General features: G+C 36.5%; 1 protein-coding gene across 1 annotated transcript in view; it reads left to right on the top strand.

The window, feature by feature from the left end:
- Positions 1-25,541, top strand: part of LOC100373456 (glycine receptor subunit alpha-2-like) — an 80,249-nt gene that overhangs the window by 42,587 nt on the left and 12,121 nt on the right. The window contains exons 3-7 of the mRNA XM_002730819.3: positions 15,440-15,507; positions 17,572-17,792; positions 19,169-19,251; positions 19,367-19,504; positions 21,630-21,859. Of these exons, the coding sequence (XP_002730865.3) occupies positions 15,440-15,507; positions 17,572-17,792; positions 19,169-19,251; positions 19,367-19,504; positions 21,630-21,859 (740 nt within the window). The remainder of the gene's footprint in view (positions 1-15,439; positions 15,508-17,571; positions 17,793-19,168; positions 19,252-19,366; positions 19,505-21,629; positions 21,860-25,541) is intronic.

The following is a 25,541-nucleotide window of genomic DNA, read 5'->3' as shown; positions in this document are numbered from 1 at the left end:
TCATTGAACGATCTCCACTTCACTCTTTGACAACAGAATATCGGCGTTGATTGGATTTTCCATTGAGGCCTCGTTGAATCGAATAACACAACTGACACAGTCCACGGAGTAATGGCATACGCGGCGAAGCTGTTACGTGTCGTGTTTACGTATTTATTGAGAATTGCCATAGCGAGTTGCACGATTATATTGCCGGTAGGATCGTGTTCACCGAGAGACGGAGAGACAATTCGTTGAATGAGAGACAGGGCCCAACATCTTTTCTTGTAGTCCTTCCCACCACCGTAGCGGGATGACTAACTGGGTCAGAGCTCAGTTGGTAGTGTTTTAACAAGCTATACGTAACGATTAGAAACTGCAAGATATCACGCGATGTAGCTCACACGGACAAAACGCGCAGCGGTCGGAACGTGGGGTGTATGCTAATGAATTGTTATTACTGGTGCTTTATGGATTCATGCAAACATTTGTACGTGATATTTCTCCAAATGCAACAAATGATTACTCACATACTTGTACAAAGAACCATCACGCTCCAGGGAGTAGTTTTTTGAAACCACGTTTTTTTTCACGCAAATTAATGTTTAACTCCTGACTTCTACCACGAGAAAGGTCGTATACGTACCAAGTCACGATTTTTAAACATCGTTGAAATCTGTTCTCGCTTCAAATCTGCATGATGCAACTGAACGTTAACATGGAATCAAGATATATTCTGTAGGTAGCCAAGGATGATGTCACTAGGGGTTACCATACGGCGACGCTCCGCATATAATGTGAAGACAATTCCGTACAAATGCGCTCTCGTAAGATAAGATCTGCCGTTCAAAACTGCAACGGGTCATTATGATTCTAGGCAAAAAAGTTGTTGTTCGAGTCGCATAATACTAGTCACGAATAAAAAACCCATCACCTACTTCAATTGTTAAAAGTTTTGTTTTTTATTGCAGCACTATAATAAATTTACCGTCAAAATACTTCGTTTTGGGATGAAACAACAAGTCAAAAATTCCTATATATAACAAACCTACTAAATGCGGGTATAGTAATGTGACCTCTTAACAAAACATCGCTTTTTATATTGATACATGCCATCAGATAACCGGGTTCAATTAACTACTAGATGGAATGCTACTTACTTGGTTTATTTTTGAGTAAAAGAAGATTTTTTTTTATTATTATGAGTAAAAAAATGATGGTTTTATAACTCTTGTCAATAAGGCTATTACACGAGTATCTCGAAGTATGCGGTACTATTTTTTCGTGCACTGAGGTGAATATAATATTTTTAGTTACGCGCAGAGACATGATAAAGTGGTGGTACCCGGATAACCAATACGCTGACTATATTGTGTAGACTGCTACATGCGACAGATAATATTATATGCATGAGACATATGTTACTGCATACGGTAAAACGACGAACAGCAAAAGAAACGATGTAAATAATTCCCGACTCCATTAATAGAAATGTAGTTAATTTGGCTGGTCTCTACTTATAAACACGTTTGTTTACGTAATTATAATGCGCTTAATTATTTAATTTATCTATTAATTGATACCCATGCACCGTTCTATTTCCTATGCGGTTTGCCAGTCAAAAGTAAATATCGCAAGGCAAGAGAGACATGGTCGAGAGACTACTAGTTAATGTAATGATGCAATTTGAGTAAACGGTTGTCACGGTAACCAAGGAGTGGGACAATAGTAGCTGAGATGGTATCTCTGGCGTCTTCTTGGGAATGCGGCGGCTCTGTCGTTTCAAACGTGTCTCAAGATAAGCTATGCCTTTACGCCGTTTCAGTTCAGAGTACAATCTTGGTTCTAGGCAGGTTTGTTAAAGATATAGTTGATATGAGTGGATGATCTTGTATAGTGCGTGGCGTACTGTAATAAATTACTTTTACAAGTTGTAGAAAAAGAAATACATCGGTATTTAGACATTCAAGTTGAGTAACATAAATTATACGCGTTTTCTACTTTATAACATCCACCATTATCCTCTATTATTGAACTCATGGATGTAGTAATGCAACGAGACATTCCCACGCATGCAGTCCTGTCTGATAGAAAAAGTCTGATATGTTTTGACAGGTATTAATTCGCTTTAAACGGCGATGACTAATTCTATGGATGGCATTGAAGGCAACCATTTCCTCCTGTATGAGTGAATCCATATTTTTTTATTTAACTACAAAATTTGAAAATAGGTTACAGCTTTGACACCAAAAAACTGTTTTCCAATCTAATCAATATCTTATTGTACGATATGTTGTGACAGGTATTTCCTTGCTTAAAACGGCGATGATTAATTATATGAATTGCATTGAAGGCAATCGTTTCATCGTGTTTGAGTGCATCTACCTTTTTTATTTAAATACACAAAAACCGGTTTTCTAACCAAATCAATGTTCGATAGTTTCATATTCCTTAAAATAATTCGTTTAAAGGCAATTGTCAAATGAAGGACGCACACAATGGCACTGACACATTTTTGTAGAATGTATACACATCGAATATATTCATGCATTGATGTTGTACGTATATTGAGATGTCCTTATACCATGGGGAAATAACATAATGTCTTTTAATATGACACCTTTTAGGAAACAATACTAATAACGAAATTGTTTTTCACCTTATATATTTTTACTTTCTATACTAAGTACACTAATTTTCCGAAAAGTAGATACAGCCTTACATTTATTTCCCGACTGTTTTTTTTTGTGTGTGCAAAAGTATTGTGATTTGTCATTGTCATAACATTTCTCGTCTTACATTTCACAATTAGATATGATTATGGCGGAATAAAACTCGGGTGAACTATGACTATGATTACCATCCAAAATATAAAGATCGTATAAGATTTTATTACACAGGAGTTAGAAAAATAAGTATCAAAAATGGTATATAAAAAAAAGCTATCACGCAAACTTGTAAAAAATGGCTTTAATTTTTATTCATATTATATATATATATATTTTTTTTCTATTTTTTTAGTAAGCTGATCCTATTTTACATTATGCACCTGACTCACCAATGTATTATCTTTTAGCTTAAAGGTCCGTGCCACCTTAATAATACTATAAGGTTATTATGACGATACCTCAAAGTATGCACGAAGACAGTACAGCGGCAGTATCGACCGACGCGCAGCGGAGGTCGATGCGACAGCGTACTGTCTGAGTGCATACTCTTAGTTTGAGGTATCTTCGTAATAACCTTTGTTATTATTATACATCTTTTCCTACCAAGGATACTCCATGAGAATGCCGAAATCGAAAGTATTTACGCTTTGAAAAAGCGACGTCGTGTTAAAGCGACTTTTTTCGTCATTACATAATAAAATATGTTGCGTTAGCGCGGCGTTCGAACGCGCGCTCTGAGCCGACAAAGGCGCTTTGAAAAAGGTTACCGTTTGCGTGTAGATGTAATAAGCGCGATGTGCGAAAAATATTTGCGGATGTTTAAGGTTGTAACACTAAAAATATCTGACGAATTTTGATTATTGTCAAACTACTCACGTGTCTGATATTTATGTTATGACTTTATTAATGCTAAATCTCGACACGAGATCAAGTGAGGAGCGTTTATAACAGTAATTAAACACATTCCATTATACATTCACATGGCAACCAACATATCATTTTAAGTCTCTCCTTGTCATTCGCGGATTTAATATAAAAACGCGACATGTTGTCAAGTGCAATTTCGAAATTGAAAAGGATATACACTCCAGTTGTTGAAGTACGTGGGACAGGCGTGAAACCATACTTGAGTTCTCGCACGACTGGGAATAGCATACAATATCGCTGCCAACATCACGTACATATACATACAGTGTTGAACGAGACCATCCGTTAGATGACAATGTAGTCTATTATTATCCTCCGTACTAATATCACAAGGCCGGCACATCTAGTAAGGGTGTTTGCTTATTTATCACAGGACCTTTTATACTTTGCAAACTGAAGGAATGCAACGAGAATGAATTATTTCTATAATACTCAATACGCATGCATGTATGCGCGAAAATTGCGTAATGAAGTGTTATTCGTATACACTCGGGTATCAATGCAAGTTATGTTTGAGTTCTTGCTAGGGGTGAAAGGGTCAAAAGTCTATCTGGGAAGGCCTGTTCCCACGCAAAAACCGGGGAGTAGTAACACGTGTAAAACACTGGCTTTACGCATACACAAGAAAAACGGAAACATTATATAACAATTCTAACTATTAGCAAAATGTTACTACTTAACATTCCTAAAGTGCCACGAATTGTATCAAACGGATTAACGTCTGACTTTCAGATGAAATTAGCTTATCTCGGCGATTATCAGTCAACACTCATGATCATATAACATTGCAACAAGCCTAGGGTCTTAGTCATCGCTGTGCATTCGGTCTACTGATATCGCCCTAAGTATTAGCTATCCGTGACTCCGGTTCCCATAGGAAAATAACACAGGCAAAATAAGATCAATTCTGTCTCATTTGAAGTCATAGTGGAATCAATCATGAATTCATGTGAATTCTTATATACGCGCTTGTTAGTCAAAGATCACGATCACGATTACGTCACTGTCTGTTAAAGAGCGTTGCTCTACGAATGTAATGCGTTTCACAGCGCAGACACACGAACTGCTTCGCTGATTATTGACTTGCATGCAGCAAGGAGCACTCACCGTATGTCAATGCCTTGGCTGTATCGACATAATTCCACGCAACAGAAACAGTTGAGTTGATGTTTTGAAGTTTTTCAACTCCCAGAAGGAATGTTCGTTTATATTACTTTGATGGGAAATAGAAGGAACGTGCTGTATGTATAGACCTTCGCATTGCTAGGGGCAGAAGGGCGCCCGAGAAAAACGCACCTCAAACGGTTAGGCATGCCCTCTTTTTAACATGTGTAATATTTCATACATTATAGTCTGGTGAAAACCTTTGTCAGATTCAAGGGTTAAGCGGATTTGCTTCGAAATTATGTGTTAACAGGGTTTCATATTATATGGGACGCCGGGGCATACACCTAAATAACCATTGTCGCATTGATCTTTCTTTTTTTCGGTCATAATTGTTGCAGAACACCTATTCCAAAACACTCGACATTGCTGTACAGCACGACCTTCCGGGGTTGTGCGTATTTTGGTAGGTGTAATCTCGGGTCACGCCACAATGTTTTAATTAACGAATATATTCGATGTATCCAACTTTGTGTTAATCGCCGTAACTAATACCTTTGGCAGTACGTCAAAGTGCCAATCATGCGGTTGAGCGGAGCGGCCAAGGTCTGAACATGGGACTGGAGATAATACTTCAGACAAGGCAAGTACACACCGGGTGTGAAGGAGGGGGGGGGGGCTCCCTTACTCAACATTGTAACAAACTTGTATTTAACAGCCAAGACGAAACCTATTAAACAATTTCTAATATCTTTGGCAAGATCAACAGTCCTAGGAGAAATGTTATTAGTATATTGATTTATTTATCACAAAACTCTTAACAAACACTTTTCGAATTCATTTTATGAATTATTTGTTGGAATTTTTATATATACTTATATTTTTGGCAAACTTGTCTCGAACGCATCAACAGAAACGCCACTTCTATCAGTGCATTTAACCGAAAATTAAGTTCAAGTTATTCGAAAGACTGTCACCAGAGTTATTACTCTCAGTATTAAAATAGGGCACAGTGCACTAGATATTTTGCATATAAATTGCCGACACGTGGTCAAGTTCGAACCGAACTCAAATTTTGCACAAATTAAAACATGTTACTGCACATATAGTACGTAATGCATTATGAGAGATAACACCAATTGTATATAATATAAAACTATATTCACCATGAAAACTCACCAAATTAAATGTCTGATGTTGTTAAAATATATCAAAACAAAATTGACTCACTTTTGTTTTGATATATTTTTTTTTACAATATTATGATGGTTGACTTCCCCATCCCATGTTACCGAGCAAATCTGAGGTATGAAGAAATAATCTCACCATAAAAACTAGTGTGAAAATAAATTTAATTTTCGGTATCCTTTGACGCCATAATAATGACAGTATGACGAACATGACATATGAACTTCAATTCGGTTCGACCCTCCATAAAATACTCGCGTAATATTAAGTTATCTCATGATATACTTGATTTCACGCACCGCAACAAATTCATCTAAACTTTCCGACCTTAATTTACCTATTTCAAAACGTTTAGAACAAGAATTAAAATTTATTAAAAATCGCCAAACAGACAAGTGTGGGGCGGGAGTATATGCACCTAGCCTGAGACCGTAGGAAACAGTTTACATATCTGTTTCAAAACATGTAAGTATGCACATTTTCGCTCCGGATATATTCACAATGAAGTTCTCTCACCACTATAATTTACCTAATCTGTTTAATATGCTATTGTTTGATTCGATGACGAAACACTTTGTGACTTACAACGAAATCCTTCTGAAGATACTGATTTGTTGTGTTGCAAATGACAAGAATCGTTTTCAAAGTAGTCCCACGACAATACAAAATTGTGATTACAACTTTTCTTTTCTTTTATTCATTATTTATTTTTCCTTCATAAATTTCACATTGCTTGGAGCAAGAATCACGACCATAATAACTACCTAATGGTCGTCGAATTGTATATACCTAACCACAGTAATTCTACATGTTGACCCAGTAAACCCACTATATACACTATATACATATCGATGTGATTAGTATTATTAGTATTATTATTAGTATTATTATTAGTATTATTACCCTCATGCAAACAATTTCCCTTATCATTTGAATCAGATACGTTTTTTTGCGTTGGAGATTTTGACGGGCCTCCATCCAATCCATATACATCACAAGTTGTTATTCATAGCAGATTCAGTCTATTCAATTATGGAGCTCTTTTTTTTTTTAGCTCCATTATTCAATCAAAGACAACCTATCTTCTTTAATGCTGTCAAGGTTTCTCTTTGTATTCATATAAACAACATATACGTTAACCTTTTGTCAGTTGCTTTCAGTCATTGATTATATTGATGCTAAATGCCAGCAAATACACTTTCACCCAAGTTGTGTTTCTTACGCTCAGTATTTCAGAAGCTCGCGATCCACTGGACAGTATGCATCACGTGACAGTATGACTGCCTAGTTCGACTCAGACGATCGAGTTGCGGTTAAGTATTATCATTTCTATACAGAACTACATGTGTTGGCTGTGCATGCCGTGTAATGAAAGGTTCTTACATTACCGTTCTAAAAAGACATTTTGCCGGGTCTGTACTGCATTGAGCAGTGTATAGTGATAGTGACGTAAAGGTATTAGTTGTTGGTGAACTCAAACCAAAACAGATTTGCATGGCAATGTATACGTAGGGGTGCAGTCTGAATGTTTTAAATTTTGCAATTTATGTCTTGCATATAACATTGGTGTTATAGACATATTCCCGATAATACTTTCCGGGGAAATATTTTATATATATTACCAGTTTCATACTATGAAAACGAAGCACATTTATAGAGTACATGGAAAGGACACATCCGTTCTGTTGGCATTTTCTTTCCCATGTAGAATTATTTTTACTCCTACATTCTATTGTCGTGTACACTAGCGTTCTGTTCGGGGTACTTTGTCTCGCTTGGTTGATAACGCATACACGTAGATATACCAGATTCGAATACGCATTAGTTCATTACAAATTGTTCAGCTTTATTCATTCAAACCGTCAGCTGAGGTCACGCCTTGCTGTCTTCCCTTCCTCTCTTAGACAATCTTACAAACTCTATCATACATCTCCAAGGCATGGCAGTGTCACGGTAAACATGCGATCAGCCAATCGCTGCAGCCGTTGGAACGATCACGTAATTACCAGGGATGTGTCTCGCGGTTAAATCTTAAAAGTTGCCACTATTAAATTATTAAACAATCTATTTATAAAAGTCACGTAATATATGTTTATAATGTCTACCCTAAACATGCAAGCTATTGGTCCTAAACAATACTGCAACGTCGTGTGAATCAAATATGCGTACCTGGCATCGTTGATAACACTATTATCAGGGATACGCTTTCAGAGATTGTGTCTTTTGGTTCAAGTTAACGGCGATGAATTTTCGGCATCATGTCTCAGCGGATTTAGCAAGTATACCGTGGCGTATTTTACTCGCTATGTCGTCGTATCCATTTGTATATATCTGATCTATGACATTCACGCTCACGTTTTTTATCAATCCCGTAAATGTCATAGATATACATTTCGCGAGATTCCACGAGAGATTACACCTTGATTGTCACTTTGGTGTGTGTAATCGATCAGGACATATCTTTCTTTGATGTTGTATTTAATGCCGAGTACCCATAACAACGTGTACCTAGTGTGTCACGTGTTGTTTTATTTTTTTTAAGTTTGCACTAAAGTGTCTACTTAGAAAATTCATAATTTAAAATGTTTTCCGCTATAATTTGTGATTATTGTAACAATACCTACTAGTATATGTCGTACTTCATTTCATCGAAGAGCGATGATTACTGTTATAAAATTATGACTGAAGCAACATCGATATCGTCTAAATGTGCATATTTGTAACTGGAACCTTACTTGTATAGTGTATAGTTACGTAATACATAACACGAGTGTATTAGATAATACAATACAAATTAACATAAGACTGCACACACAGCATATCACGTAAAGCAACATACAACACAACACTACTAGGGGGTTCTCTATTGCATTTAAATCACTCCATTATCCTGGTTCTGCAACACGCTCTTGTCATATCTCGAAAACAAATTAATATTGTCTGTTTTAAATTGTTAAACGACGTTCTGTTTAAATATTATCTTGGCATTCGACTTGTATATTGTCATCGCCTAGTGAAACCATTGCATGTCCGTATGATTGAGTCATCTGAAAGTTTGCGTGACGTTATTATGACTAATAGTGTGGCCCAATTGACTGAGTCATAACATGTGGTAATGACAACACCCAATTCACGCAATATAAATTTTAAAATCACAATATAAATAAATAAATAAATCTTTTCCCGTTAGCATGAAAACATTAGTTCTTTTCGTATTCAAGTTGATACTTTTATGAGAGAATGTAAATGGGATAATTTTTGGATTGAGAATCCTATCATGGTGGACATTTAGAATCAAATTAAATAACCCGTTTTATTAATATTGTAATTTAATTAGTTTGGTTAGATTTCAATTAATTGAACAAACGTAATTGTTCTCTGTAAGCTGTGTTCTTAAAGGCCGTGTAAATGATTAGACACACCATTATATAATACTAGTACAACACACTGCGAACACTGTGACCTAGATACACTGATTCGGTCATTTCCGTTGCGATTCTAAAACAACTGTCTCAATTCCTTTTGCGTTACGGGGCTTATTATGCGCTTTTAACAAGGTGTATCTTCCATGCTGTACTGCCCACATTCACCTTAAGGACTTGATGTGCACGTTTCCTTCGCTAACATGATTACTAGGAGCTTTGATAAAATTACAATGCATTTAACGTCATTGACGAGAATCTGTCAACTATTGGACTATGTTAGGACATGATCTTAGACAATTACAGGGAACACTTAGTAAACTCAACTTATGGCTGAAATTGGATATTAGGTAATTGCCGGTGTTTTCCCAGGGGGCGTGTTATAACCTTAACGATGCTTGACAAGCCATCAATCTAATTTCAATGTAGCACCATCCAGTTTCGTAGGCCCCTCTGGGACAGACCGTCTTTGCATAAATGCTAATACTAGTAATCCAGTATATTCACAGCCATTTGAATGGCTTTCATGATGGGATAATTTCTTAATGGCAATTAGTTGTAATCGGCCGAATGCATAGTGTTTTCGCAACAATTTTTTCTCGACATGTTGTTTTATTTTACCTGCGTTGTACAGTCATCGAGGCATTATTTTAATATATTCACGCAAACCATCCTGCTAATTTAGAGTATCATGTGAACTTACTCCAATATAATATTTACGTTAGTGTACCATAAAAGGACACTCCACAAAAAAGAATCCCTTATTTGTTATGAAAACTTGATAACGAAATTCGGGTTTGATTGCGATTGAAAAAAATCAATAAGTCAAAGAATACTTTATTTTGTTTTTTTACAATTCGCTTCATTCACTTGTGTATGGAACCAATGAATCTTTTTCGAATATACAAATTACACCGTTTTTGAATATTGAATACCCGATATTTAAAAACAATCAAATGTAATATTGGTTTGATAATCGGACATCAATGAACCGATTTGATTTTGCATTGCACACGGTAAGTTGGTAAATGCGACATATGCTTAGCATATTGAGATTGGTCATCTGTTTGATATGACGAAATAGGAAGAGATATCTGAAACATTCTTTCAAACAAATATTCGAAAACATCATGATAGAAAAATATATCTTACGTGGTGGGAAATCACTACTTTCTGGGAAAACAGAAACACACTTATGTACATTTACACGAGCACCATACCTAGAGGAATAAATAAGAATATAAAGACCCACAAAAACTACACATTAACATTGACCGTGTGCATCAATGTACCTTAGAATGGCCCCCGAGATCACGCCGAGGATGCGAAAGCCACGTCCAGGGTTTATTAAAGACGTAACCAGTAAGACATGCTTACAATTTAAATAAAAATGAACGCCAGCAATTGCTTACTGATTTTAATTAGTGGAGTAATTAATCATGTATGTTCTGATAATCGTAAAGAATCAATTACGGTGTTTATATAACTCGTAAATGGTAACCTCGATATGATATAGTAGGTAATATTTAATAATCGTTGTCCAATGTAACTATTCAAAATAACTAGTCATTTCTAGCAATGGGTCGATAGCATAGAAGAAAATGTTTAAACGTATAGGTAAAACACGAGAACGTATGAACACGTACAAATAAAATGAATACACTAAAAGATTCCACAATAGAACATGTATTAACCGCATTAGGCAGAAAGCGCAGGGAATGAGTTGAACGGTTTGTTAATTCCCTGTGGTTCTTCGGTTCTATAACAGAATATAGTTTTCTGCTCGATACACCTGAGCTGATTCTCGTTGTCATTGGCAACACATACACCAGAAATGGACATATATGAAATGTTTTTTCACTAGAATTAAAATGAAGTGGAATAAGAATAAGAATGATTTTCCTGCCTAGTATGTCCTAGATGTTCAGTAAACCGATCTGTTGGACCAATATATAGTCTCCCTCATTAATCACATGAAATGCAATAAAAAATATCTCTGGTAATACTACTGATTCATTATTAACAATAACGTATCTATTGGAACCCACAATACAATATGATTAGAATCTGTAATAAAAGGAATTACACATGGCTTGATTACACGGGACGGAACCATATTTTACGGGGTCTCCCTTTTCCCAATAGCTACCTCAAATTCGTGTCACGACGCCGAGCAGTAGTCGGCATGTGCTGGGATGTGAAACTAGTCTCTTCGTTTTAATGTAAAATGTGAAAATGTTTGGTACATTAGATAAGTGATAATATCCGTGGACTATTTTTTTCGTCAGAATTGTATTACATAGAATAACAATTTCATCAATTTGAACTATGTTTGCAGGTGAATACCACACGCTGCGTGTAGTGAAGTAATTCATGAAAACGGAAATTGTTAATGTACAGTGTTGTATTAAATCAACCTTTCTTCTAACTTCTCGCGATAATTCATCCATCCAAGTGGCGTATGTTAACATTAATTAGCATTTGTAGACGCGCGGAGGGACTGCATTGGCCTTAATTGTAATGTTATAAACGTATATGGCTACCATGGAAGTAACGAAGCTTCAGTGTTCCCACGAGAACGGACAACTTGAATACTGCGCAATAATGAACTTATTTTTGTTAGTCTACAAGAACCTGCGTGTTCCTTGCCACTTGCGTGTGCGGATTATTTGCCACAAATTTAAATAGAGTGACCCGTACTAATATGGAAACATTAAAATTCCAAATAGTCCAGATTCGTAAGCATTATTAAATAAAACAAATCGTGGAATGTTACACATACAAATACAAATAGACGAGGTGGACGTGGTTTATAAAATAATAGTATACACTTTAGGTGTAACAGGTTTAGAAGTTCACTCTGTCCAAATAACTTAACTGTTAAATGTCTTTCCAAAGCTAACAAGTGGACGACCATTCGCTGGCATGGTTCGATTCCCGTTCCTTGTCCTTGTTCTTCCTTGTTTTCGTACAAACCTGGCAAAAAGCCTTCTACTCTCAGAATACAGTTTAAAATGTATTAAAACTCAGTAAAAAATTTTTTCTTTCGTATTTGAGTTGGCTAATTTGGAAACATAATTTACTGTGGGATCAAGGGAACTGTGTTTTTCATATAAGATAATATGCTAAATCTGTATAGATTTACGATTAAATTGTATAATAATAAATATTTGTATACGCGATATCCAAAATAATTTAGCAGACAACGCAATAATCGTAGTTGAAGCAAGAAAAACCGTCACCGCAAACTGAAAGACATTTTTGCATAGAGTGATCTGAAATGCAGGATTGCAAATGCGAATCCAGAATTATATTATTGAACTTTTTTCCCACTTGCAATTTATACATGCAACACAAAGTTTCCTCGTCGTTTTCACTAGTCTCTGCAATCAATGAGCTAGCTGGTAACGCAATCCAGTTAATTTGCCATCATTATTAAGAAGAAAGAATTTGTGGTAAAGACATCTCATGCCATGTATTTTGTCACCACCACGTGGTATCCATGAAGCGTTCACCAAAGCGTCTGTGGACAAGAATGCGGGTATCATTATTCTGCATGGTGAACCTAGATTCATCTGTGAATACTACAGAAACCATTGCTGACCTATCAAATACATGTATTGTTGAGTCCAAGCTGAACGAGCAGCTCTTAAGCGCGACTGGCTCAGTGAAGACGGTTCAGTGTAGTCTGGTCTCCAACGTTGGTTTGAAGGTTCTACGGGGCATATGGAATTGTTGGCCAGGAAGGGCTGACAAAAGGGTTGGCATTCCTCATCAGGACTTGTGACCTGACGTCGACCTGGTCAGGGTCTGCCACGTAGTGGTCGTTCTCTGAAGCGCCTTGTCATTCTGTGAATACCTGAAGGGCTCACATTTTGTCTTCAGGCTTAGTTAAAAAGGCCCGTGGCTCTGGCTCTCTCTTCAAAAGTCAAATTTACGCAAGCTTGCAAAATGTGTGACGGCACCATTATTAAGTGTATTATTGTTACCATAATTGGCACATGTGATTTAAGCAAGCACTCAGCGTACATGCAAACCTAACATTCCTCCAAACCCGATATTTTGCGCAGGCGTGTGATGGCTCAATATTCCATCTTTGTCACTAAAATGTTGATATTCAAAGTTGTTTGGACACCATCTCCAAGTTATGCTAACAATGAATTTATACCGGTATGGTTAGTATTGCATGTATACCACACGATGCCGCAATAGTAGATTGATTACAGATAGATTGATTATAAATATATTGATTAAAGATATATTGATTGATTCACAACATTATAAATATAATACTATCTGTTGTTATTTATATGCCCCATTTCAGTGACGGTGTTCTAATTACTATGCGATGCGTCAACCATGCCCAGACACAACAAAGGACACCTTTTACGTGTGTGCGTAATTTCAGCACGTTCAAGAAACCGTCTCATCATATTGCTTACTTCGATCCAATTTGTCAGAATAGCTTATATTTTTCAATTCTTTATGATTCACAGCGTATTTTTCCCTCTAAATATATTTTTATTAATTTCAAAGTCAAAATTGTGCGTAAGTGTGTCGTAATATATTTAAAGCTCCCGTTGTCGATTGTCCTGCCATTTTTTTTAGTAGTCTTACAAATCCACATTTGAATCGTTTATGCTTGGCGACATATATGTAGATCGTCAGTACACACCCTCGCAGCAAATGCTGCATATCATACATATGAACGTGCACGTGGTGATTAATTTGTATAGACGTTTTAAATTGCAAATAATATAATTCTGGTCAGTTGACAAGGCCTGAAAATAGTAATCTAAAAAACTACGGACATATGTAAGTTTATGGAAGTTTAAAAATACTTGAATATATTTGAAAAAAGTTTTGCGAAAAAGTTTTTAAAAAACCCAGCATTTTAAAAGCAATGGCATTGACAGGCGTAGTGCAGCTAGGTTCTCTTTTAAATATATACCAAAGCATGTTTTCAGAGCTAACCCTTTTTCATGGGATGTCTACCAATTTCATAAACATGTGGAATTGGTGATTCTGTTATTTGCAAATACGCCCCTTTCCTATACAGAAGGTATCCTGGTGGTCCAAACTGTGAAATTTGAGAACTGTGCAATGCCGAGTTAACATGCACGAAAAGCGCAAAACAGTGCGTTGTACATACGTGACTTCGGTGCAAACAACAACAATATTTTTGTTTGCTTTACTTCAGAAAGATTATTTTTTTATTGTGATATTTATTCAAAGGGTCATATTGTTTGTAATCTGACACGTGCGTGACAAGGCTACACGATCGGACTGCCAGTATTTGTTTTATTTTGACCGAAATAGCACTGCTGTTCACATTGAACCGGTTCATTGCTATTAATACCTGGACAACAAGTAACTGTCAACCTCTGTATGTAACGAATGATTTGGATGAGTGATATTTATTTAAACACACATTATCGTTCTTATCTATGGGGAATTAGATATTTCAATTTATGCATTAGATTAGATAAATTAGATAAGTTCAAAAAGTAATAACTAAATAAAAGTTCTGTATTTTCAGTATATGTCTTGACAGAACGCTGGGAGGGGGAAAAGTTGTACCTTCCAGGGTTTTAAAAATGCAAGTTGACGAAAACAAAATTGTTATTGACATTCCATAGACCAATTCACAATATGATTTATCGTTCTTGTTTTATTTGCAAGACACACCACAGAATTCGTTAGATGAAAAATCAAAACCACTAATACGCATGTGCAATAATCGTTAATGTACGTGCAAAAACAACCAGTGCACATGCGTACTAGAGAAGTTTATTGTTTCATCGAGTAAATACTCCGGCGTGTGGTACGATCACTACACATTAAAAAGTTTCGACTCCGTTCAATGCTCAAATATATAAAAACAAATTAAAAATAACGTCGTATCCGTACGGTGTCAAAATTCATAATAACAACATTTTGACGAACTTAAAATTGCATGGAAATGGAGAACTAAACTATAATATTACAGTTGTTATTGCGAGTCAATCGAGCGACATACTAATAATAACCCCATGTATTCTAGAAATTACCTCTTCCTGAATTCATTATTTTATTGCTGTAAGTATAACAGATTGTGTGAACCATATTATTGAAAGATTAACAAATATGCATCTTTTTTTTTATTTTCAGGAGACACCGTTCGAGTCAACGTAGACCTATTCATTATTCGTATCGATAACATCGCTGAAGTCACAATGGTGAGTTGTCACGCTAAAACCTGAAATACAAAATGTGAACACTGGATTACTTTCCGAACAATTTCTAAAGCACTAAATACTAATCGTTTCCACACGCTAGATAATTTGATCTCGACATCCAATTGATTCAAATTGTTTCTTTATCTCACGCTGTCTTATATATTCAATGACGTAGAAATAGTACGTACGAATCAATAATACGAACCTCAGTTCCGAACGAAGATGGTTCTTGTGTATCTGAACTTTCTATTACTCGGCCGTCGCCACGAGAAACATTTGTTCAGAACAACGCAGTTCAGTGCATCTACAATCATTCGCGAGCGCTATTGTGGTTACGTAGTTGATGTCTTAGATTTGACTATGACGTGGTTGTGTATTGACGTACACATAGGACGCACGTCAATTTCCGTAACGTTGAACAATTGCCGATAAGAAGGGTGGCTGTTTAACAGCTGATAAATCTGGAAGCGGCTATATTGTATGTATGTATGTAAAAAAGCCCTGTCGTCAATGTAGTCGATGTGGAATGACGTGTGGTACATATTCGTGGTTCAAAAACGAAATTTATTATTAAATTCAGAGTGTTGGTAGATTCAATACAAACAACTTGCCCAGTTTGATATGTCTACTTACTAGTGTGCTGGCTGATTATGAATCATATCACGAATTTGCCATAAACTATATCCCCAGTAGTTGTAATTAAATTACATATATTTGGAAATACAATTCTGACAATGATTAACTTAAAACAAAGTATTATTCTCAAATCCAAAATCTGCCGTTTCGATCTATGGCTAGGGAATATAATTAGATTACGATGAAGCTAATATTAAAGACAATATTCGATTTCTCGACAGTCGCAATTGAATCGACGTAACCCGGCACTTAACAGTATTTACTAAACTTGTTCTAGCGGTAAATTATAAGTCAATTTGCAAATATTTAGATTGCGAATGCATATATGGCAGAGATAATATAATCCGAAGCACAACTCTAAGAAAGGGACAAGACGGAATACATTTACGCACATTTAGTTTAATCCAATCCTGGATTTAAGTGTGTTAACGGTTCAGGAACTCCCAATGGGTTAGACATACTAACCTTGCTAATAGAACGTATATGGTAATCGAAAACAACGAGATCCCTATTATACATTCACCAACCGTAACAATTGTAAGCATTACATCGTAATCAACCAAATTGAAACGGAAATATCGATGTTTAAGGGTTGTTATATGTCGTCATGCTTGACAGCGGAAAGTGTGGCGATTGCGTCATTTGGTGTCTCTTTGTGTAATAAACTGGTGCATTTATGGCTTGTTTAATGTTTGTGCTAGTTATACATTAATGTGCTGATGGATATGTTTATATCATTTATTTTAAAATTGTTTGCACTGTGAAAGTAATATACACAGTTGTGTATTTTTGAACATTATTCATGTGTCGATTTGCTTCACTACTCAACCAACTACTAATTGATCGAACGCGCGTATGCGTATTTTTGCATATTCGGTTGGAGGTACAGTGCAAAAGAACGCAGTCAAATGATGTCTTCAAAAGTTACATGATATCTATTGATTTATTTGAGCAAATTGCGCCCACTATTCCCTTTTCTAATTATAGAAATGTCTCCAGTTTGCCGTCGAGTAGCAAATAACGACAATTGCATGTGTGTGTTTTTAATTCTAATTACAAAGTGTATTTTATAGTTATACTGTAAATACACTTCAAAGCATATACTTATCTGTAGTAGTCACGTATGGAATTGCTCATTACGATTCCAATTAAAGAATGTTAACGACTGTACTTATTCTAGAACACATCGGCGTACATGTAAAGTGGATTTTAATCCTCGATATGTCAGATTTATAATTGCCCGAGGAATTGATATTATTAAATTAGTATATCCTTTACAGGCGAGCAGGATATCAGGTTTACCGAGACACTGTTACCGTAGGACACCTTAATTACATGGTGTTGTCACCATATCAAGTGAGTTACTAACTTATATACACAATGATCACTGAAAACATTCTCCCATACTTTTATTTATTGCTCGCTCAGGATTTCGACACTAGCATGTTTCTTCGCCAACAATGGAATGATCCTCGCCTCCGGTACAACGAAAGCATCACGAACATACCGCCATCAGGAACCCTCCTCGACAAGATATGGCTACCGGACTTGTTCTTTTTCAACGAGAAGGACTCGCACTTTCACGATATCACCACAGACAATGTTCTAGTGAGGTTTGCCGGAAATGGCGACGTGCTTTACAGTATGAGGTGAGATTATGTTATGTGCTTAGCTAAGTCGACACTGTCTTTAAATAGCGCATGGCGTTCGAATCAAATCAAAACGTTGTCAATGTCATAGTTACACAAGTCGAGGGAACAGTGGACGAGAAGGCGGAAAGAAAAGGAATACTCATTCAAGGCGAAACCCGAACTCCGAAGAGTTAGATACGTGCAAAGGCCTAATGGAAGGAGAATGGGGGCATGGGCTCTCGCTCTCAACGGGATCTCGCGATCGGCGGTCAGTTGCTACTAAAACATTTTAAACTAGGATCCTCATAGGCAACAATGAAAAACGAAATTGAAAGTAGGGTTATTTAACACACAAAACCAATCTGTCAAGTACCCAGCATGCTACAAAATCGAAATGAAATCATAATTACATATTGGCAATATTATAAAATGTCATCCATTTCACTAGTCACTCTATGTATCACTCCGTCAATTCAAAACTAGAATTCACTAAAATTCTAATCACAAAAATATGGCTTGCTTATCCTGGTAGTATATTAAATAGAACAGTTTGAAATAACAACTTCGTAGGGTAGACTGCTGTCAGTTTCCACCGATTACGTTTTATATTTAGTTATCTAATTAACAATTATCTCTAACGACTGTGACACTACGTGGGTCGTAACTGAAAGTGAATAATGCTGTTTAATCTAGTATCCGCTTATTGTAATCACATCTACACTTCAATTTATTCTATTAAATTTAAAAAAAGGAATCCCAGAGCAAAGGGTAATTTAGTAGTCGTGTTATGAATCTATCAAATTATAGACTGGCAGGCCGGCTTCTATTTTAACTTTAAATGTGCCTGTTACTGTATATTTACCTAGCTCATTTATATATACAATAGACACAAGAGGTTAATTTATATACGAAGAAAATGCAATTTTTAGTTTTTCTTTTTTTCTCTGTACATGTGCAAAGATTATTTTGGATCGAGAGAATACAAATGTGTGTGCGGCAAAAGTAATAGTATTAGTTTACGATAAATCATATTCTAATTCCGATGATATCAACAACAATAACACAACAATGTACGTTTATTTCGTCTGTGTTGGGTCTTTATGAAAATTTATTTGAATAGTTTCGATATATGTAGCAAATATGCCCCCCTCCTCCACTCTTCGTTCGTCGCTTGTAATAATAACAGTCGTTGTTTCGTGATCGTATTTCGGAGAAATCACTCTAGGTGATCTACGTTTATTCTTCTTCAATTTTCCAATGCCAATTGCAACCTAAATAGAATCCATCTTACTCGGGTAGTCTGCATTATATTCAACCGTCCACTATACAATACACATTACTGCTAAAATATTAGGAAGGCTTCCCTTACTTACGTCCCTAACTTGTTTTTCTAGACTCTCCGTCAAGGTATCCTGTAACATGGACTTTTCCCGGTTCCCCATGGACAAGCAGTATTGTGGAATGCAACTAGAATCTTGTAAGTTATTATTTGTCAACCGTTAGGGGCAAGTTTGGCTGTTTAACAGAGTTGTTTGAGTGTTTATTATGTGCGAGTAATGTTATGTAATCATTTATTTTACTTCCAATGGTAGATGGTTACACGGCGGAAGAGCTTCTCTTTCTATGGAAACCAGAGGGGCCATTACAAATGCCGGAACATACCCGACATCTACAGCAGTACTTTGTCTCTGAAACAGAATTGCTTCGTTGTGACAAGCTCTACTACACAGGTACGTCAATGGAGTTACTTACAGACATGTTTGCAAATACGACTTTTGAAAGGTGACGTGAGATCTGGAACTCTTAATATGATATGAATATAAATTTACTTTGGTAACCATTGTCGTTTAAAGCGACAAATGTTTTTTATTGTTGAGTTTTTTTGTATTTTCTTTAGTTCGTTGATGTGAAGAGTGACAGATCTCTTCTTCATCCGACATAACGTATCATAAGGCTTGGTTTTTGCAAGACATATCCATAATCTTTTGATCTCGCACAACATCGCAATCATAGAAGAGCAATTCTTTTCCTAGAAACGACAGCGTAAATGCAAAATGAGGAACACTTAAATGCTGTATTTCCACGCCACAGTCGCCGGGTCTCACGTGTTCGGTATGGGTCCCATGCGACGTACACAATACTCTGGTTACGTATCGATTGTAACTACTGTGGCGCCCAAGTAAGATCACTGAATCAAAGCTCCGAGTAATCGTGGAATATTTAATATATACCGCGTCTCTGGGTGTGCGGGATGTGTTCGTTTATTTATCTTACACCAAACAGTCTCATTTATATTGTACTGCATCATTCGGCCACGGAGACAGTACTAGTATTATAGTCTGTCTTCAACGTAACGGCGCCATGCGGTCACCAGACTGCAATAAAACAAATATTGCTTTCTAGATGCTCATCCCAAACTATATAGCGTGACAAATTTGATAGCACGACTGATACGTTGCGTTGTTTCGTAATATCTTAATAATGTCTTATGGTATCGCGGAACAAGGATTCGGTGCGTGAGCAATGTCACGTTTCATCAACACAACACGTAGATTGCATGCACATTTTCAATTGAGATATCTGGACCTAGTTTTTTTAATTGCAAACACGGCAGAATCTACGACACAATTCGATCTTTAATAAGGACCGTCGAGACGCTTCATTGTCCGACGTTAGTGTTCGCATGAATATAGACGAACGAGAATCACTGCGACAACCATCCTTCAGCAAAATGGAAAACTCAATAGGATAACCTAAACACGGTATTTGTTAAAAGGTATTATTATAATCATGGAGCTCCATGTTATAATATAGTCTACCATTTTTAAAGCTTTATTCGCTCTGGCGACAAATATTTTATGATTTTAATCGGATTTAACATTCAATTTTCGAATGCACGATAATCACATAAACCCATTACCGTTCCAGGCGACCTTAAGCCCCAATGATCATTTAAAAAAATGAAATTATTTGAGATTTACGGATCTCCGTGAGCCGCGCCTTTTCTTCACCTCGTTTGTGAAATCGCCTTGATGCGGTATCGATGACAGCTTAATGTAATAATAAGATATACTACTAGTTGTGATTGATAATAATCATTTTTATATATAATAACCATATATCTTCTTTTCACCCTATGTCCCCGAGCATTTTTTTTACGATATTGAGATATATGTTTCCATGGAAAACAATTGTAAAATGTCCTAAAACAAACAAACACGCTTTTTTCATTGTATTATGTAAATCAATCTTTGTACCTTGTATAAATGTTATGACCGACTACTTGCATTGCAACAAGTAGCAACAATGTCCTCAATTTATTTTTTATTCTGTGTGTAGTATGATTCATCCTTCCTCTACCAATCATCTCCGAGCATTCATCTTAGAGGACACAATTACCATTCGTCAGTTAAGCGCGGCATAGGTTTAGGGCCTATGGAAATTTCTCGCCGAGCGATAAGATTCAATCGCAGCAAATAACGTCTGAGGTGAAATGAGTTAGCGCAATATGAGACGCGGCGCTGCATTCCAAGCTAGAGACAATTTATCTCTGTTACGCAATGTTTATATTCATTACAAAATAAATTCAAGTTGGAATAACTAAACAGTCCAAGATGTTACTCAGTCTCGTGTTCTCCTGGAGTTTTCCTATCATTGAAGCATGGAGCTAATTCAAGACGGCTGAGTTAAAACTTTAGAATCCGTACAGGGAATATAAATCATGAGTCTTGCAATCTCATTGGCGGAAAGGGTCGTCCATGTTAAAAAGCGAATAATTGCATAGAAAAAAATGTTATATTGCTGTGTTAACGGCAACACAATTGCGTACATTAATTTCGTGATTTTCAATTTCAGGTAACTTTTCCTGCATCGAGGTGGACTTTACATTCACACGACTTCTGGGCTATTATTGGATCAGCTACTACGTTCCCAGCATGCTATTGGTCATACTATCATGGGTATCGTTTTGGATTAATCCGCTAGCCTCCCCAGCTCGCGTGGCTCTTGGAGTGACCATTGTACTGACCGTGACAACCCAGGCCATCAGCGTGCACTCCATTCTACCTAAGGTTTCCTACGTAACGGTAAGTATAAACGATCATGCTGCGTATCACTTCTGAGTTGCATATTTCACTTATTTGTTTGTATTTTTTTTTTGCTTTGGACATTTTGTATCAAATGGACGTAATTCACTATTGGCTATAGGTCAAAGATAAAGACAAATATGTGATTTATTTCATGAGAGGTGACTTTGGGTCAAGGTTCTTGTTCAAACCACGTACGGTGAACTCGCTGCACAACGAAACTAGCGTTTAATATGTTCTATTGTCGACGTCATTGTCGTTGTTGTCGTCTATATAAATTTCGACGATAATTATTCCACGATAAACGTTTCTTTGGAACTTGACCATCGGCATCGTGTTTTGTACAGGAGACTGAAATTACTGGCGCAATTATATTTATGTATGGACGTGAATGTTATTTGCCTCGGCATCCAAGTAGTCAAAATGTACACAGTTCTTTATGAACATATGAAACAAGAAAAATCGTGCTTGAATTTTGACGTACCGCACCATGAATGGGCATCAGTTACGACTATTTCGACCAAAATAGTTTAATAGCTCCGTTATTGGAAAAATCAATTGCCATGGATTTACCGCCGTTATACGCCAGTTAAGACTTTCCCGGAGGGGATTGATCGTTAAAAATGAGAAAGACGCACTAGTATATGCACACTTAACAAGTGCCTTGGGAATTTTGCTTATCACAAATCGATCGTCGGGTTACTCATCGTCTGAAATCCCGATCATCGCTGTCTTGTCACAAGTGGTATCGGGCCGAGAAAAACCGCCACGACATGCTGAAAATCAAGATGCTTTATTGCTGAACAACTGATAATCAAATACCATTTGGTAAATAGCATAATATAACTAAAGATAGTGACTATTTCGTTTTTTGTGAATTTGCCCTGTTCACTTAATTCGACAGAGCAAACGATTTATTGTAAAGGTATCTACAGGGAATTTTCTGTTTTACCATTGCCGTTCACGTGGTTACATATATATGTTAGATGCGTCTTGGCAAATTGCATTTCATTTCCAAAGGCGTGATAATTAGTTTGCTGCGACCTGTGCAAACACCGACATCAAATAAAGGTGATGAAAAAAGGTGATTGAGGATCGTGTCAAATTGGCTATTTTATTGAAATAAGCGTTTTTATTGCTTGTTTTTTGATATATGGTACCGATAAATTAAACACATTTTCACAGATAGTGATTACATGTCTATCGCGCCTTGTATAATATTTGAATTCTGCGTCAGAGTTACAAACCGCGCGACACTGCCTGTAATCCTCACTCGTGAGAAGAATATAAATGATTATTTATATCTTAATCTTTCAACATATATTTATTCTCTTTTATTCATTTATGTTGTTGATTTCTGGTCGAATAAATGATTCATTAATATTCTAGATTGCGTAGCGCCTCTGGATTCTGTTTAAAATTAAGTGAAAGATGGTACTGTTTTTCTCATCAATCACAAGTAATATAAATAAATTGAAACTATATAAGTGTGATTATAGTAGTATTGGCCCAACTCTCAAATGACTTGCTTTATATCCATCGAACGATTCGAATTCTGTTTACTCGAGTATTCTTTACTCCAATTCTCGGCATTCAGCATGCAGCGACCACGTGAGTCTGCCATGTACTTTCTTACGCATATGATAAATTGGATGATGATATTAATGTGGAAATGTTGCGCGTGATGTTTGTGTGTTCCGTCAACTCGCGCATGCGCAATTCGCGGTTTCAATGTTTCAAAAACATATTTACTTTCTCAAACCTATACTCAAGTAATACCGATGGCGATTAAGGATCAGTTTCAAATCAATCAGTAATTCTCAACTCATATTCCCCCTCTAAAGATATAACCATAAATCCCTGATCATATGCCCTTTGCGTTGTGAGCCGACAGCGATAAATAGAGTGAGTTTCGAAGTTCAAAGAAAACCGCACTTATACACGATGAAAACGCGAAATGACGTTAATTACTCGGTAATTGTACATCGAGTAATTGCAAATATTGATCAGAATCCTTCAAATTATTATTGCTCAAACCTTTGGAGATTCTCCACGTGACCAGGAAGTGTGATCCATAGATTTATTTCCGCAAAACTCTCGGGAAATATATTAGTAGGACAATTATTGGGATATGCATTGAAGGTAATTATGTTTTTTATCAAAGGATACATAGTGACATTGACACATGATTCGTGGACAATTTTGAAAATGATATCTACACAGGCTTTTTGCTTCTGACGATTCATGCTGTTTTCAGTGTAATCCCATACAACGAACCAGCGTTTCATCCCGGCGTCGCGTAGCATGCGTTCGAATTTGTATTTTTCGTTGTGTACGTGACGCGGGGCCCTAAATTAATACGATTCGTCGTAACAACTCTTCCATTTAAATGGTTAGTAAGTGGTTGGTGAAGAGAATGAGGATTGCCTCATGTGGTAATTACGTGTTTGTTACATTAGGTTACTATATTGGTTAATGAATTCACTGCATTTATCTGTGTCATGCTGCTCTATACACAGATTATTCGCGGCGGACGGTCGTATGTGTCAGTATACGCGACAACGGTTCTCTGAGCAATCGCGCTGAAGTGGTCCCCTCAATGAACATCACAATCCACACCATACAATGCGAATGGCATACTAGTATGTATTTCTGGAATAATATTTATAATTTGCCCGGATTGGTATACAAATCGCCACCGTCGGCGCAACGCGCCGTGTTCAATGCGACACAATGCGTACATAAATTCGACAATGGCGCTTTATTCGAAGAGCTAGTTTTGCATTAATACATGAACTAGGTTAATGCATTTGCGTTGAAATCGGTACACGAAGCTCGAGTGACGCCTTGACGTCACGCAACCATGTTGGTAATAATCGTGATCTATGACAACTCCTTTGATTCAATGCATTGATATCGTTATCCGTGCTAACGGCGTGAATCTATCTCCAATTATGTTTAAATTTACATTCGACTTCCCCAGTCATTGAGCAATATGAAGCGAGTCAATTCCACTACAACGTGACTTTATTGCATTGCGTACTAATATCAAATTGGATAGAATTTCAACATTACATTCCCTGTAAATATTTCGCTTACTCAAGCAAATGTTTAAATACGCTAATGTTAACACATTAGCAGTGCAATTCATTAATATACATATATTTAAAATGTCATACCCGACGGATTCAACAATCTCCCAAGGAAAATTATTCTTAACAACTATCTTGCGCCTACTGGTGGTGCAAATGTGTCTTTGTAAGTTTAGAATTCATAAACTAGAACTTAATTCCCCCTATTACGCCTTTGCGAAAACTGTCAAACAAAATATATACGAAAAGAATATTGTGAACCGCTCTAATCTGTTGGGTTGTTGTGTAAATGGTTAGCTTGGACTAGAAAAAGCCTTGAAAACCCTATTTTGTTATCTACGCCCAACCCCTAAGAATGGAAAGTACAGAATCGCTTCATCATTGGACCAGTTTTTATAATAATAATAATGTTTATTTCCAAAGTACCGTAGGCCGCCGGCCCTAGTACACTCAAAGATACATCATTAGTATATGTAGTCACAAGATTAAATACAATACAATAAGTGTTGCTTCCTCTAACAACGCTTCTCTTTTAACGAAAGAAATAAAATAAATATTTAGCACAATTTCTAACAGTTTGTGAAACTCAT

Source organism: Saccoglossus kowalevskii, chromosome 13 (genome assembly GCF_978046115.1).
Source record: "Saccoglossus kowalevskii chromosome 13, keSacKowa6.1, whole genome shotgun sequence".
Classification (NCBI taxonomy): Eukaryota; Metazoa; Hemichordata; class Enteropneusta; family Harrimaniidae; genus Saccoglossus; species Saccoglossus kowalevskii.
The sequence above is the reverse complement of the archived record's forward strand: the minus strand, read 5'-3'. Positions and strand labels throughout refer to the sequence as shown.